Raw genomic sequence first — 14,791 nt, forward strand, 5'->3', positions numbered from 1 at the left:
TATTTGGTAAATTTTAGACTTTTGTTTTGGAAAGGCTGAATAGCTAAGTTACCGTAGTCGAAATGGATAAACCAAAAAATGTCAAGAGTGTCATGTAAAAATAAATTCTCTAATCTTTTCCTTCATACTTTTGGATTTTGGTTAAAAGTAGTTTGGCAATAAGCTTTTTTTTGTAATAAATTATAAAAAAATGAACAATTCTGCAGCTAAAGTAAGTATTTTTATGTCTGGGCTAATGAAATTATCGTATTAGATGAATGTACTACAAACGTTAAAATAATTATAGGTTGGGGAAATTTTTAGAGAGGCGGGAACTGCATTCAATAAATTATCAGAGATGACAATGCTTCTTCATCCCATGGGAGATTCGCAGCCGGGGTGAGTAAATCATTTTTAAAATTGCAAAGCTTATACCAGGATTGCATAAATAATAAACATCAAGTTTTAGTCAGAAAACGATCATAATAATTATATCGTTTTCTTTTAAACCCTCCTCGACCAAACTGTATCGTGTCAGTTTGAAAAATTTTAAATATTTTTTTCTTTAAAAAAATCAACAGGCTCTCCACATCGCACACCACCATATTAAATTACAAATAGTTGATTACTTGTAGATGATCGATATCAGTTCATTTACACCATCTATAACTGAATCAATTGCAACCATAATTATTGTACAAATTCATTATTATAATTCTTTTCTTTGGACTATGGTACAATTATAGTCTGAAACTTCTATAAAAATATTTAGATTTTAATTATGTCTGGGTATTTACTACCTTGTCTATACATGTCTATGTCATGCTTTCAAGAAAAGTGGGACCTGGAGCTGGAGCCTGGTGGAGGCTGAACCTGTTTTATAATAACATTCATGAATAAATTCCACAATGAAGGAATAACATAAAGTATAAAAAGAAGACCCACAAAAAAATAAAATTTGAGTAATTACTGGTGGTAGAGCATCTTGAGCCCGTGATCGTGAGCCCCTGTGGGTTAGTACCAGCATTAGCACTGCCACACACAGCCTATTTCTGTCCTGAAGCAGTCTAGTGTTTCGGTTTGTAAGGTGGGGTACGGACTGTTTTATAACATAAACAGACACTTTCAAACACATTTCTAACAATAGGTGGTGAAATTTTCATTGTTGATGTCTTAACCAAGGTCGGTAATCACCTAGCACCAGGAGGGCTGTCAGCTCATCAATTTATCTAAACAAAAAAATATTTACAACCAATGGATTCCTAAATATTGACTTATGCTGTACAGAATAATGCTGACTTACAGACTCAAAAAAATGCATTGAATTGGATTTGCATCATTGTACTTTCCCTTTAAAAAGTACAATCTGAGGTTAGCTAATAGGTTGGGGATATCACCAACAAGATTGACTGTTTAGGTCCATAAATTTTGGTTAATTTTTCAGAGGACATTTATCTTATTCATGGGAAATTGTTCTACAGCCCATAAGCCATTTAAAAAAATACTATTGTTTTAAATTATGATTTGTAGGAAATCACAAACCAAGATACTGGTAACAAAAATTTAACAAAAAATTAAAAACTCAAATTTGATGGCTATTAAGATGTTAGACTTTATTAATCATTAATATATGTTATCACAATAAAACAATTTCAAAAGGTGTTTCATCTGGACTAAGAATTCTATTACTAGGGGTATACTTACTATTTAGAACTACCAAGTACTAAACCTCAGTAACGTAAGCATTACACATGAATATGTACTGTATAGTAATCATACCATCCAGTAATCATATCATAATTTCAGAGGTAAATGGACTGAAGAAGAAATAGAAATGCTGCGCAATTGTGTACATAGATTTGCAGTAGACCTGAATAAACTCAGTCAACATATTAAGAATAGGACAGTGTAAGTCACTCATATTAAATTTGTATACACTCCATAGTTAATTTCACAATCATGCTCTATATTTACACAAAAAAAATGCAAGTAAGAGGGTTAGCTCATTATTTTTATCATTGGTCATTTAGCACAATTAAATTATTTATGATATTTTTATCATAAATAATTTTCAAATCTGTAGGCAGTTAATAACATAAATATCCTGTCGTTCTAGAAATCAAATTCGATCAACGTTGAAGAAGAAAGCTTTTGAAGACGCAGGTATACCTGTGAGACAGGTAAGCGGCACAACAGGAAATATGGGTCAGCCACAATCCCAGGTAGCATCCCCACTGGCTGCCATCATCCCGCAGTCAGTGATAGGAAACAATGCCGAGGTTCAGAAATTCACTAATTACACAAAAATGGCACAGTCACTTATCTATCACATATATAAGAAGATAGCTTGTTCCTGCCAGTATAGTGGATGCTTATTTCAATTTTATGCACTGGTTTTATAGTCAATGGCATTGATATCTTTATCTATTCAAAAACAATCATTTTTTGACATATTATTACGTTCATGATCGTGTTAGTACTTAACTATGTATAACAATTAAAAATAATTAAAATTAACTAATTACGTTATTTGCAGTGGAAAAATGATTGTTTAATTTTGCTCTCATTGATTACTCATTGAGTACTTGTAGCTAATGGAGTTATATATTTAAAACTTATTTAAGGAGTTAAGATGCCTTTGCTAAAATAGCAGTATATTATTATTTTGATGTAGGCCAAAGGCAATATTATATACTTGTAGACATTCTCCCACTGCCCTTTTTACTATGAGTTAATGTCTTAAGAAAGTCATGACTGGCCTTCATACTCCAGAAATTCCAATAGAACCTGTATAAAAACTAAACTACATTAGTGATATTAGTAGTTCTAAAAGATTTTATAATAATTTTGAAGATTTCATATAAAGCATGATGATGATAATGATTCATCATCCGACCGATTTCGGCCATGGCGACCACTTCGACTCCTATCCGTCGATTTGGCGCTCGTGCGCTCGAAGATGGCTTATATAGCCTATTTTCACGGCAAAACTCCTTGCGCATTGAGGGCACGTAAGCATAAAGCATATGAACAATACAGACCACTATATGCACATAAGTGATGACCAAAAGTCTGATTATAAGTAATTTTGCATCTGAATTTTTGTTTACTTACTTAAACCAGATAAGATATTCTTGTAGTAAATTTATTTTGGCTTAGCTCAGTGATTTTTTAAGCATGATTACAGAAATGAGAGAATGAGTAAATAAATTAAAAATAGAATGAAATATTGCTTAATAGGAGTTTTATTTGTGTTATGTGTTACTTATCAGTTAATTTTATATAATATGGCAACGCTTGTTTAGTTAGAGCCTGTGATAAAGTTGTTAAGATCGTTATCTTACTTAGAACTTACATATCAGTACTTAAAGGCAATTTAGTATTCGGTTAAGAATGCGCTGAGATATAAAACTTTGTTTTAGTTTGATGACGACTTCACCGGGTTTTAAGTGGGCTACTACTTGACAGACACAAGTTGTACTATAATAATGGCCATCCTACTCCTGAAAAACGAATGCATAATTGCTATGCATTATGCAAGTGATATATGCAGTATAGTATAAATTCTTTGTGACCTTCAATATGCCTTTTCACCAGTACTATCATTTAAATTATCTAGATTATTATCATAATGATCTTATTGTTATAAAGCTGGACTACTACAATAAGTAGGTTATTGTTAGACTGTTACAAATTACTGTTACATAAACTATTTTTGGGGTAAAAAATGAAAATAGACAGATTGCAGATTTATAAGCATGCAAATGCATAGGTCTTGTACAATTATGATGAAGGTGTGGGATTATAAATTGCATGTATATAGGTATTACAATATTGCACGAAGTCAGCATGCGATCCTCTCAATGGATGGTTCTGTCCGTTTCTCTCATTGCTTATTAAATACTGTGGTCAATTTTTTTTTATTTGACAGTTAAGGGCGGTGAATAATTTTGTCCACGTGTTGGGGTATGGTTTTTGTCACTCATAGACACAGAAAAATGTATTTTAGACCCGAATTTCTAAGCAATATCCGAGAGCAGTTCCAATATAAAATTAAACGAAACTAAAAAAAAAACACCAAAAGTCCTTTCGTAAACTCAGATAATCTAAATGTCCGTAATCCAGACTAATGATATCTGAAGTTCTTCGGTAGAGAGTCAAATAGCTGATAAGTTTTCAAAGATAGTCAAATTGCGACGCCATCACAATCGAGTCTTTCACTATTAATGCTTAATTTAATAAGCTTAATAAAATTTTAAATTATAAACCCTATTTGGAGGCTGTAGCTCTCGCTTTCCCACTTCAGTTTACATACATGTGTCTATAGCCACACCAGGATGCTCAAAGTTAAATCAGTGGCCGGCAATGCAAGCCTCCAATGGATAGAAAGTTATTGATATTCAGAATTAAAGGCGGGGAAAGAGGATTGTGATATAGGAGCATCGTGTGAATCTTGTTCGTTTGCTATGTTCGTGTTAAGCTCAGATTCAAATTGAGGGTCTTATTGGGCGATTCAAATTGAGGGCCTTATTGCGCGATTTTATACAGGCCTCTAAATACAGATCGGTCGTTGGATCCGGAGCTTTACACGAATTTAAAACGGTTATAAAACTTCTGTAGTATGATTAAATTGTGAACGCATTTCTTTCAGGTAACGCTTAACATGTTGAACGCATCCGAGAACGAAGTTGACGTTGAAGAACTGACAAATGACGTCAAACTTGAGTTCGAGAGCGAACCCGGAAACGAGGAGGTAGCCATCAGAAATTTGTTCTAGCAATTGATATATTGATAACCCCATTCGTAACGGCTTTGTGTAAATTGAGGTTAGTCGTTGTATGGAAATCTGCTTAAAATTTGCAAATTGAAATTATTAATTCGTAATAAATCCTTGAAATCTCACTGTAGATTGTTCGAGTATTTGCAATAGCCATTAATCTTTCTAGCTTAGTTTTAGAGTAGAATAATTTAAAATTACTAACTAGTTTTCTGATCTTCGGTAAGCATGTGTGATTGTAAATTGTAGAAGAAAGAAAAACACTGATATATTAAAATAGAAATTGCACACGTAGTTACATGTATTATTGTTTGCTGATTGTACAGATTGAAAAGGCAGTTGTCGTGGTCTGTTATTTTGACCTGGTTTTGTAATCAATAATTTGGTTTCGCAAATGTATCAAGTTCTGTAAATCTCTTATTTCGTTCGAACCTTAGAAAGTTCGGGACCACTGTTCCAGTACAATCAGCTTATAATAATATAGTGGTTAATCATGTATTTTAATATTTAGAAACGAATTTATGTAAACAGAACAAACATTTTTTTTTGTACATATTTATCTGTAACATGTAACTTTTGTTATAAGCGCAAATTTGTCTTACACTCCAGCTACAGGCTTTTGCTCATACTCAATACTGTACTGTGATAATTAGGTAAGGACTCGAGACTGGTGATTCTCACGTTTGTTATTGCTCAAATAATTGAATATAATAATAAGATTATCTCTTGATGAGACATTTTATAAAAACGTATTTACAAAATATATATTTTCAATGTGTTTTTTGTTTTTTTTTTTTAATAAATTCTATAAGCACAAGATCTTGGGTACTGTTGTTTGAAATATTGAGAATTTCAAATATTCAGATGTATAAATAGAGAATATATATTTTCTCTTTACTACCTACCTTTACTATGAAACGTAAACAGAGAGTGGATTTCTTCAACGCTAACCTTAATTTATTTGGAACACAAACTGTCAAATTCTTTCAGTCAGATATTCAAGGTAAAGTGTACCTTAATTAATTACCTTATAATTGTAAATTAACATTTTAAATAATGGATTTTGTAATTGATTGATTTACGAATAGTCAATGACAATATTTACAGTGAAAATTTCAATGGTATAAGTTTATTTATTTGTCATAAAAATGACAAAGGGTTTAAAAAATGCTAATAATGCAGAGTCAAGTAGCCTGGGCGAACACCACATCAATCTGCTAATTGTAGATTTTACCAGTATTTTTATGAATAGATATTTTAGCATAATTATTTGCTTGTAGTCATTAACAAATGTTAATAAATGGCTGTGTATTTTGTATGACTAATATCTACTAAAAACGTTCACTATCCAGGAGCGTTTGAATAATAATCAAAAGTAGCCGTACCGTGAATTCGTAGTATGTTTTAATTCCCTAATCGTAACGCTACAAATATGTGAATGTATTTTTTTCGTTTCAGTGACGCGTGTGTTCCACCTTTCATAGGAAGTCAGTACCGTATCGGATTCTTAACAAACAGAATACAGGACAGGCCAAAATACTGAACTTCAGCTTCCCATCATCGGAATATTCGTTGTTTAACCGTATCTACTATCCGAAACGCACTTCAAACACGAGGCTTGTTTCACGACCGAAAAATATAATTAACTGGCAGATAAGGTGACAAAGGCAGGGGAAAAATTAAATAACGTCTCTAGCTAGCTTTTACCAGGGCATTAGTTTTTAAATATGGCGCTGTGAAGTAATGTCTAAATTTAATTTAGTTCTTTGCATTCGCGACAACGGCCGCTTAAGTCTGGAGTATTTATGAAAGTATTAAGTGGGTACTATTAGTTTTATAAGTCGGCCATTTTGCGTAACACCAAAGTAATTTTAAATTTAATCTTATTGTTGAATTTTCTTGACATTTGTATTATTTGATTAAACGCAAACTGAAGAGTTTCATATGAAAAAAGTTTAAATATTGGTCAAAATGAGAATGCAAATACAATATGTTAAAAAAATCATCACTAGTGTTTTTTGGATTAAAAAAAATAACGTAAAAGAGACGCTTCCTGAGCAGTTGATCAATGCTTTGGAATTAAACTGACTTGACATTAAAATGCCTATTTATCACACAACAAACATGAGAATATAGTTTAGGGAATAAACGATTGCCGTAAAGCGAACGGAAAACTTTATTCGCTAACGAAAATAATACAAAAATACACCGTGTTTTGTATTATTTCACAATGGCAACTTATTGCTGACATCGGAAAAATGGTAAAATTTGAATTTGAATTAGGGTAATTGTTTTCATGTTGTCATAACAAGATTTAGCAGTGCTCCCATCTATTTTCGTTTTTGAGAAACAATTTGTATACATGAGATTTAATTTTGATGCTAAAAACTGTTTTTTTTTTTTATGTAAAATAAATAGTTCTCAGTGGCTGTTGTTAGAGAATTTTGTTTGGGTTTCTTTAACTCGTGTGTAGTACGGTCTTGTCAATAACTTTTTAGTTATTATTCGCCTGCATCACGCAAGTACCTCAGAAAGCGTAACTCTTAAATGGCGGACTAGTAAAATTATGTACATACTTACAGAAACTACAAAAAAAAAGTTGTATTTGGATTTTCCAGATCTAAGAGACTTAAGCTATCGTTGTGGCCTTAAACTCTCGTACATTCCAGTACGGATACATAAAACTATATTTAGAAACGAATTCAAAGCTATGTAACTTTATAATGCTCGATTGTGCGAACGGTATCGAGAATGTAGTTCATTGTGCTTATTGCGAATTCTTTAACGTTTTCGATAGCGTAAAAGTTAACTCTTATTAATATGGAGTTGGAACGTTTGTCTACGTTTGCCGCTGGAGGCGCTGCTACAACTGCATACGAATTTGTGTTAACTTCTACGCTATCGAGAACGTTAAAAAACTCGCACTAAGCACACTGACGTAAGTCGACGTGTTCTTTGTAATGTACAAATAAAAACGTCAATTTTGTTAACGAATCGCTCCGATATAGTAAGCGCTATGAAAGGTTGGATGCCTTCGGTCGCAATTTGCGATGTATTTATTAATAATGATTGTTAAATCTACTAGAAGTCTTAGGTGCCGTAATGTAGATAGACGGACGCAATGACATGAAAATCGCTTTATGTACTCGCGTATGTAATAAAGGCGTTATTGCTTAAAATTAATTCAAGTACTTCTAAGGACGTGTGTAATAATTATGCACACCAAATAACTATTGTAACTGTATTTGAATTAGTTATAATTGTATTCGTTAGACGTTGCTTATAGAAACTTTGACTGAACATGAATATATAAATAAATAATCGAATAAAACAGACGGGTTCGCTTCGCGGGAACGAAGAGCTAATTTCTAGAACGTTTCACATTCAGTATTGTAAACTGAAAGTAGGTCATGGGATCGTTGTTCATTGATTTGGAAGCAATTAGTCGATCTTACAATAGGAATGTTTCATCTCATGTTCTGTATATTGTTTTCTGCGTAACAATCTTAATATATGTAGTGAAATATTCATATTTGTATAAAAAATCAGTATGAGCCATAAATAGTTTCAGTGCGCTAGAAAACGTCGCTATCTCTCTCGCACGTCCAAATAAACGACGATGATGACGTGAACACATAAATGCGCATCCTTTTTTCTAACCAGTTCATTTATTAACGGATCAAATTTTTTTTATACCGCATAATTTATTTTGAAAGTAAGTGTAAAATTTAATTCTTAAAAAAATTCGATTCCACAATGTGAACGGCGGTCCGCGACTGAGCTTTGAAGGTCTAGCTAGCTAATTGTCGTGCACATCGACAACCTTATATTGTAATTAGTCAATTTAAAGTAGATACGATAATTTCAGTATTTTTCCACTAAGTATTTGTTTGTATACTCGAGTGCGTAGTCTCTGGAGTAAAGCGTTAACGAATGCATATATGATACGAACATTAGTTAATGTTATAGGCACTAGTAGTATTTATGCTTGAGTCGTCTGTTCAGTGAATGTATTCAAAATGTCGAATGAGGAAAAGACCCGGTCCGTAGTAATACAAAACTTAAGTTTTTCGTGTCGAAATTGATAAGTAATGATAAGAAAAAAGTAGAGATCTCTTGTGTTACTATTGAACGGTGTATAATGATTTTTCTTCCTGATCCAGTGTACCAACCTTCGTATCCCGTTCTTAGGACAGTCTGACACCAGAACTTGCCCTCTCCTTCTCTCCTGCCCCCCCCCACTTGTCCTACTCCAGTGTATTGATTCCAATTTTCGCTTAATATCTATGGGCTGTGAGATCCTCGCCCATGGCTTAGATAATATTAAAAAAAAAACAATTGATTTCATGAGAAAATGTATATTAATTAACGTTATATATATATTTATAGTTTACTAAAAATATAAATGTACAAAATGTACAAAGCGTTGCCTTAAATGTTCTGCGATTTAATTAATTGACATTAACTAATAATAAAGTTAAGATTTCTAGTTTAATCGTAAGCCGACGATGAAGGCGATAGGTTTTTTCGTTTTAGTAGTAGTAGTAGTAGTAGTAGTTAGTAGAATATTATAATTATTATATTACCTACGTATTTCTTGTTGTTAGGCGAAATCGGTTTGTGTTCTTTTATTATCTTAATTTTCTTAAGTAGTCGCTTCTCAATACAGATAAGGTGTAAGCTCTTTTTTTAAAGCTTTTCATTATGTTAATGTTTTCCCAGTATCATTACAACACCCGATTCAAGAAAATTAACGAATTCGATCCAAAAACTGTAAAAAACGTTAGATTTCAGATGTATTAGTTGACAATTCCACAATTGAAATATATCTTGGTGCTGAAAAAAAACGTTTGTTTAAAATTTGCATCGAAATTAAAAACTATTCTAGGAACTTATATTTTTTTGTGTCACTTACAGCTTTTGATAATATTCTAATTAAATTTGTAACACGCGCTAAAACGACGAATAGTGGTTTTTACAAATTCGAAGTAGGTGGCGCTTTAATCAATTATTATAATAATATCTATTATTTAGTGTGACCTCAATAAGTTAACTCGAATTTAATCATAGTTTAGATTCCGGAGTGAAAATTCAATACTCCAAATACTTCCTAATGTCCAACGATGAAACTCATATTATTTTTCATAATTAATTTAATACGATAAGTGCAATAAAATGTGCATATTGAAACGACTAAAGGCTTACAAGATATATACATATTTATAAACTTAAATATTGGAAAAGAGTTTAATATTATTGTTGCACTATAATAAATGTATTATGTAACAACAAACAATTATATAGCTATATTTTAGACAAGCATACTGATAATTATAGCTTACGCAGTGATTCATGTTCCATAATAAAGAGTCAATTGAGTGGATTTTATGGGAAGGGCATGAAAAGTCGTTTACCAATTGTGGTTTAAGGAAACAATTAATTTTTACCAATAATGAATTAGTACAGACTTAAATGCGTTTAGGATGTGTTTGTATTGATTTTTTCTATATATTTTTTTTTCCTTTTTGGTGATGGGATATCACATTCTACCTTTAACTGGGGTAAAACTGTTGCGTTCTGGTTGGTAAGGTGGGTTAGGCCTCATGCAATGCTATTGGGAATTGAACCTCATGTCTCAAGGTGGGTGACAGGAATCAGGTCGTGATTTCCGGTAACTATTATGTTTAATGCGACATAAGCTTGTTCACCCAAAGCCACCTAAGTTCATTAGTGCCACAAAAACACTTCTGTCAAGGATATTCTAACCAGTGGAATTGTCTTTATATTTATCTAATTAACTTTATCTATATTATATCTATAGTCTAGCTAGTACTTAGAGACTATAAGAGTAAGAATATTTATGATCGACCTCTTAAAGTATTATTTACTTAATATAAGTTGTGCAATTAGTAATTTCTTGTGTCCGTGTCATGGTTTAGTTGCAAATACGAAATCACCACTTATCACCACTTAATCACCACTTAACACCAGGTGGGCTGTGAGCTCGTCCACCCACCTAAGCAATAAAAAAAATCAGCATGAAAAAACGAATGATATTTTCAAGAAGTATCATGACCCAGATATAAGCTTGCTCTTTCAGCTACGGCTAAATCTCGTGCTTAATATATGTATATGTTACGGCAAATGTACGCTCTTGGGTAATGTACACTTTTACCGGTAAATGTGCACATTTCTTAATACTCCATTAGCGACCATGAAAATTCGTAACTCGGAATATTTTAAAATGAAAACTAAAGGTTGTTGGCCTTCGGCAGTAAAATGTGCTTAGTATATAACTAAGTTAGTATATAATTAAGTCTGTATCTGTTATTAAATATCTAATCTAGATACTCCTAAAATAGTTTTTAAGTTAAAATAGGAAACCAATCACTCGAATATAGACAAAAAAGTTAAAAGGACTTATAGAAATCACATAATATAAAAAAAAATCGTTATCTTTATCACTATAAAAATAAACAAAGACAAATTGTATTAAGAATATTTTTACCCTAGCATAGTTATACGTAAAATTCGTTCAAAAATAAATATCACAAGTATTAAAAAGAAGAGTATTTTTCTTTAATTACAATTTAGTTGCAATAAATTATGCAATATTAATATAAAAGTAATATTTGTAGTGTAGTTTTTTTATATATAATATAAGTATGTAGTTAAATTCAAAATGTTAAAATTAATATTTATTAATAATAAATTTATTATTAATGAAGGTTATGAATATAGTTAAATAATATAGTATATGTATGGTTGGTAACATTTAATTAAAAGTAATATAATGTGTTCATAGCCTGAAAGGTACGACATTCGTGATTCTTGAATGATGAGACTGTAGAAACATGCAATTTCATTTGCCAAATATTTCAAGTTCACACGCAACTAGCATCGTCTTCTACGATCAAGTAGTAACATCGTGTAATAAATAACAAGCGAAAACAGTATGTCTAAATAAAAATCTACTTTTGCGAGTATTTTGAGCTCATCACACGTTATCATAATACAGTTGATATTTGACCTCATATCTCTAACACTATGGCTTCATTGAAATCTAAACAAATTAATAGAACAGTATTGGAAATTTTCAAGAGGTCACGCATAGTCTAACTATTAATTTTTTATTTGCCTTTTGTATGGTTATCTTTAAAATAATCAATTCCATAATGTTGTCTGGTTTAATTCAATATTAAACACAAATAGATTGTAGGCGAATATCATCTAACTAATGAAACAATAAAGAGGCGTGCTTAGCTATGTAAATTACTTTAACCTCTTCAGGGGTATTATTGGTATACATGGAATTGGGTATGTACGGTTTTTTTTTTTTATATTTAACTCTAGGCTGAATGGTAACAAATGTGGACATAAATTTTGTTCATTGAACATTCACTATTTTTGTTATTTTTTTTTTTACTTATTGAATTGCTTTCAAAATAAAATTAACAAATCGCAATAAAGGATAAATTAAATCCATAATTCTTTGTACTTTAAAATATTCGTTCCTGAAGAGGTTAAACTTTTGGTGTAGTTGTCATGCCGCCATCTTCGATTCCGTATGTTACATTGACAGCCAACTTCAAATACGACAGAAAGATTCGAAACTCTAAACAGGAGTTACTAGAGAACAAAAGGACCTCATTGTCATTGATTTTGAATGGGCTGTAATAGGTGAAATAACTGAAAATGCATTACACGGAAAAGGGGCGGGTGGTTGGTTGGATTGACCAATTATTATATTTAAGTATCACTGAATGACAAGACGGGATTTCGTTGCTCGTTTTCGCATCTTACTTATCACTTGCATTGCCTTAATAAAAATTGTTTTGTAGATAATCAAACTGACTTGTCAAGTATGATTAGGCCTTATTACTTAAGAAATTTTAAATGTTTAAGCTAGGTAGTCATAAATAACATTGTTGATTGTACCGACCGATTTTATAATAATTAACATATTCGTGTGTGCTGTGCAGATTTCATTTTTTTTTTGGATATTATTGTCTTTAATGGTATTATGTACTAGCCGATGTTTTTTTGAATATGTATGAATATGTGTATAGTTCGGACATGTAGCGCTAACATTATAGGATGTTTTTAAGTTCGTGTGAGTACATAAACTTAGTTGAAATAAAAATCTTGATATGTTTTTCTGTATTTTATTTATTGGTTGTTTTATTTTTATTCATCCATTCATATTTAGATTAATTTTGTAGAAAAGAACGAAATTTAAGGTACGACGTAAAACATCAGATTTAACTATTTTCCTTTAACTTTGTTGAAGACGAGGATACATTATCTATAGTTAAATATAGAGAAGCGTTCAATTCGTCATTAATAAACTAAGCACGAAAATACATTAAAATAATTAATTTTGTACATTTCATGTGAAAATTAAATCAAGACAGTACTGTATCTGGAGAACTACCTTTCCATAAGTGAATCCCGTTTGTAGGTGGTCGCTCGTGGTTATTGTGGGGTATCGCCAGTTTGTGTTTCCATGTTTTATATCGCCTGTTTTTAAGCAATGACATGATGACGGGATGACAATTCGCGTCCATATATTGCTCTGGTTTCTGAGATAAGTAGTTCGTAGCTGGAGACTTTTGCCATGTACCATTTGTCTCTGTAATGAACTATCCTCCACAGTGCTTCATGAGCGCTATGATACGTCCTATAAGCGAGCTTTCGGGCGAGTCCTAAGCGGTAGTCAGGGGTTTGTTTGTATGGCGTTATTGACATTCATGAGCGAAGATGATTCTCGTTTCCGTTTTAGGATAATAAAATAATATGTAGCGTAAGTCTAGTCCAGGGGTCGGCAATCTGTTTATCTTTAAGGGCGCAATACTAAATTTGAAAATCACCGAGGGCGCATATTTTACAGATAATCAACAGGTATCAATAGGCATTAAAAAAACAGATTTTTTATAACTTTACTTTATTGGTGTCATACATAATGATACATATAATTCAGTGCGAAGCTTGGGTGTCCATATTTTCAACTAATTTCTTATAATTGGGGATATATTTAGAGTTTCCGGTCCTTAAACAGTTATCTAAATGTGAGTCATTAAGCTTTGTCTGGTATTGAAAGAAAATAATTATTTCGGATTAATTGGTAGTTTTAAATGCACGGTCTATGCGTGGTCTATTCGAAATGCGATCACATACTAACAAAAAATACGTGCGTGTTATTAGATACGCGCAAGGTTAGCAAACTGCTAATCTATGCGCAATCCTAAACTCAACTGACTACTTGCTGTATCACCGTTTGACAAGAGTAAGTAAATCGCTCTGGCTGTCATACATTTACATTAGTCCAGCGAGGGCGCTTTAAAAATCTATCGGAGGCGCCATGACGCCATGGCGCCCGCGGACGCCGCGTTGCCGACCCCTGGTCCAGTCGATCATTGTAATAAATATATTAATATTATATATCAATATATCAGTGAACGAGTCTACCTGAATCTATGAATCTTAGATACAGAGACTGACTCACTTGGCGGAGCAGCAGTTAGCGGCCGTGTCTGTTGCACCGAGGGTCCTGTCTTGTGAGTCCGCACGGGTATGTACCACCACCCTGCCTATTTCTGCGATGAAGCAGTAACGCGTTTCGACTTGAAGGGTGGGGCAGCCGTTGTAACTATACTGAGACCTTAGAGCTTATATCTCGAGGTGGGTGGCGGCATTTACGTTGTAGATGTCTATGGGCTCCAGTAACCACTTAACACCTGGGGGCTGTGAGCTCGTCTATCCATAAATGCAATAAAAAAAAAAAAAACTTATCTTTCCTTAGGTGATTTTAGTTCATCCGATGGCTTGGAAGAGATCACAATTAAATTAAATACCACTAATAGTACTACTGTTTCTCTATGTACATTGATTTTTTGTACTATGTGACCTACAGTCTCTTTCTTCTCAACCCTATTATAGATTATTCACTTATTGAATCCCACCTTCGTAAACACATACCTGTGGCACGCGACGAGGTTGCATTATTTGCTGCGGCAATGCCGGAAACTTTGAAAT

The 14,791-nt window shown here is 32.5% G+C and overlaps 1 protein-coding gene across 8 annotated transcripts; it reads left to right on the forward strand.

The window, feature by feature from the left end:
• The first annotated feature begins 84 nt into the window (after positions 1–84).
• On the forward strand, positions 85–12,911 carry LOC114252873 (BPTF-associated chromatin complex component 1). 8 transcript variants are annotated; one of them, XM_028187547.2, is made up of 6 exons: positions 85–211; positions 287–378; positions 1,786–1,887; positions 2,096–2,258; positions 4,631–4,805; positions 6,215–12,911. In XM_028187547.2, the coding sequence occupies exons 1-5, from the start codon at positions 191–193 to the stop codon at positions 4,754–4,756; spliced, it is 504 nt and encodes a 167-aa protein (XP_028043348.1). In that variant the 5' UTR covers positions 85–190; the 3' UTR covers positions 4,757–4,805; positions 6,215–12,911. The 8 variants fall into 8 exon arrangements, with proteins under 8 accessions (XP_028043348.1, XP_028043349.1, XP_089587602.1 ...); XM_028187548.2 differs by having other exon boundaries at positions 4,631–4,732; XM_089731476.1 differs by having other exon boundaries at positions 2,096–2,201; positions 4,631–4,732.
• Positions 12,912–14,791: the final 1,880 nt, after the last annotated feature.

The sequence above is a fragment of the Bombyx mandarina genome, chromosome 01 (genome assembly GCF_030267445.1).
Source record: "Bombyx mandarina strain Sakado chromosome 01, ASM3026744v2".
NCBI lineage: Eukaryota > Metazoa > Arthropoda > Insecta > Lepidoptera > Bombycidae > Bombyx > Bombyx mandarina.

What these genes read in the sequence shown, in the direction of transcription:
- LOC114252873 (XM_028187547.2), top strand. Translation starts at nt 191, where the DNA reads ATGAACAATTCTGCAGCTAAA. An exon ending in CATATTAAGAATAGGACAGT is followed by an intron (nt 1,888 to 2,095) that starts GTAAGTCACTCA and finishes CTGTCGTTCTAG; the next exon opens with AAATCAAATTCGATCAACGT. An exon ending in TGATAGGAAACAATGCCGAG is followed by an intron (nt 2,259 to 4,630) that starts GTTCAGAAATTC and finishes CATTTCTTTCAG; the next exon opens with GTAACGCTTAACATGTTGAA.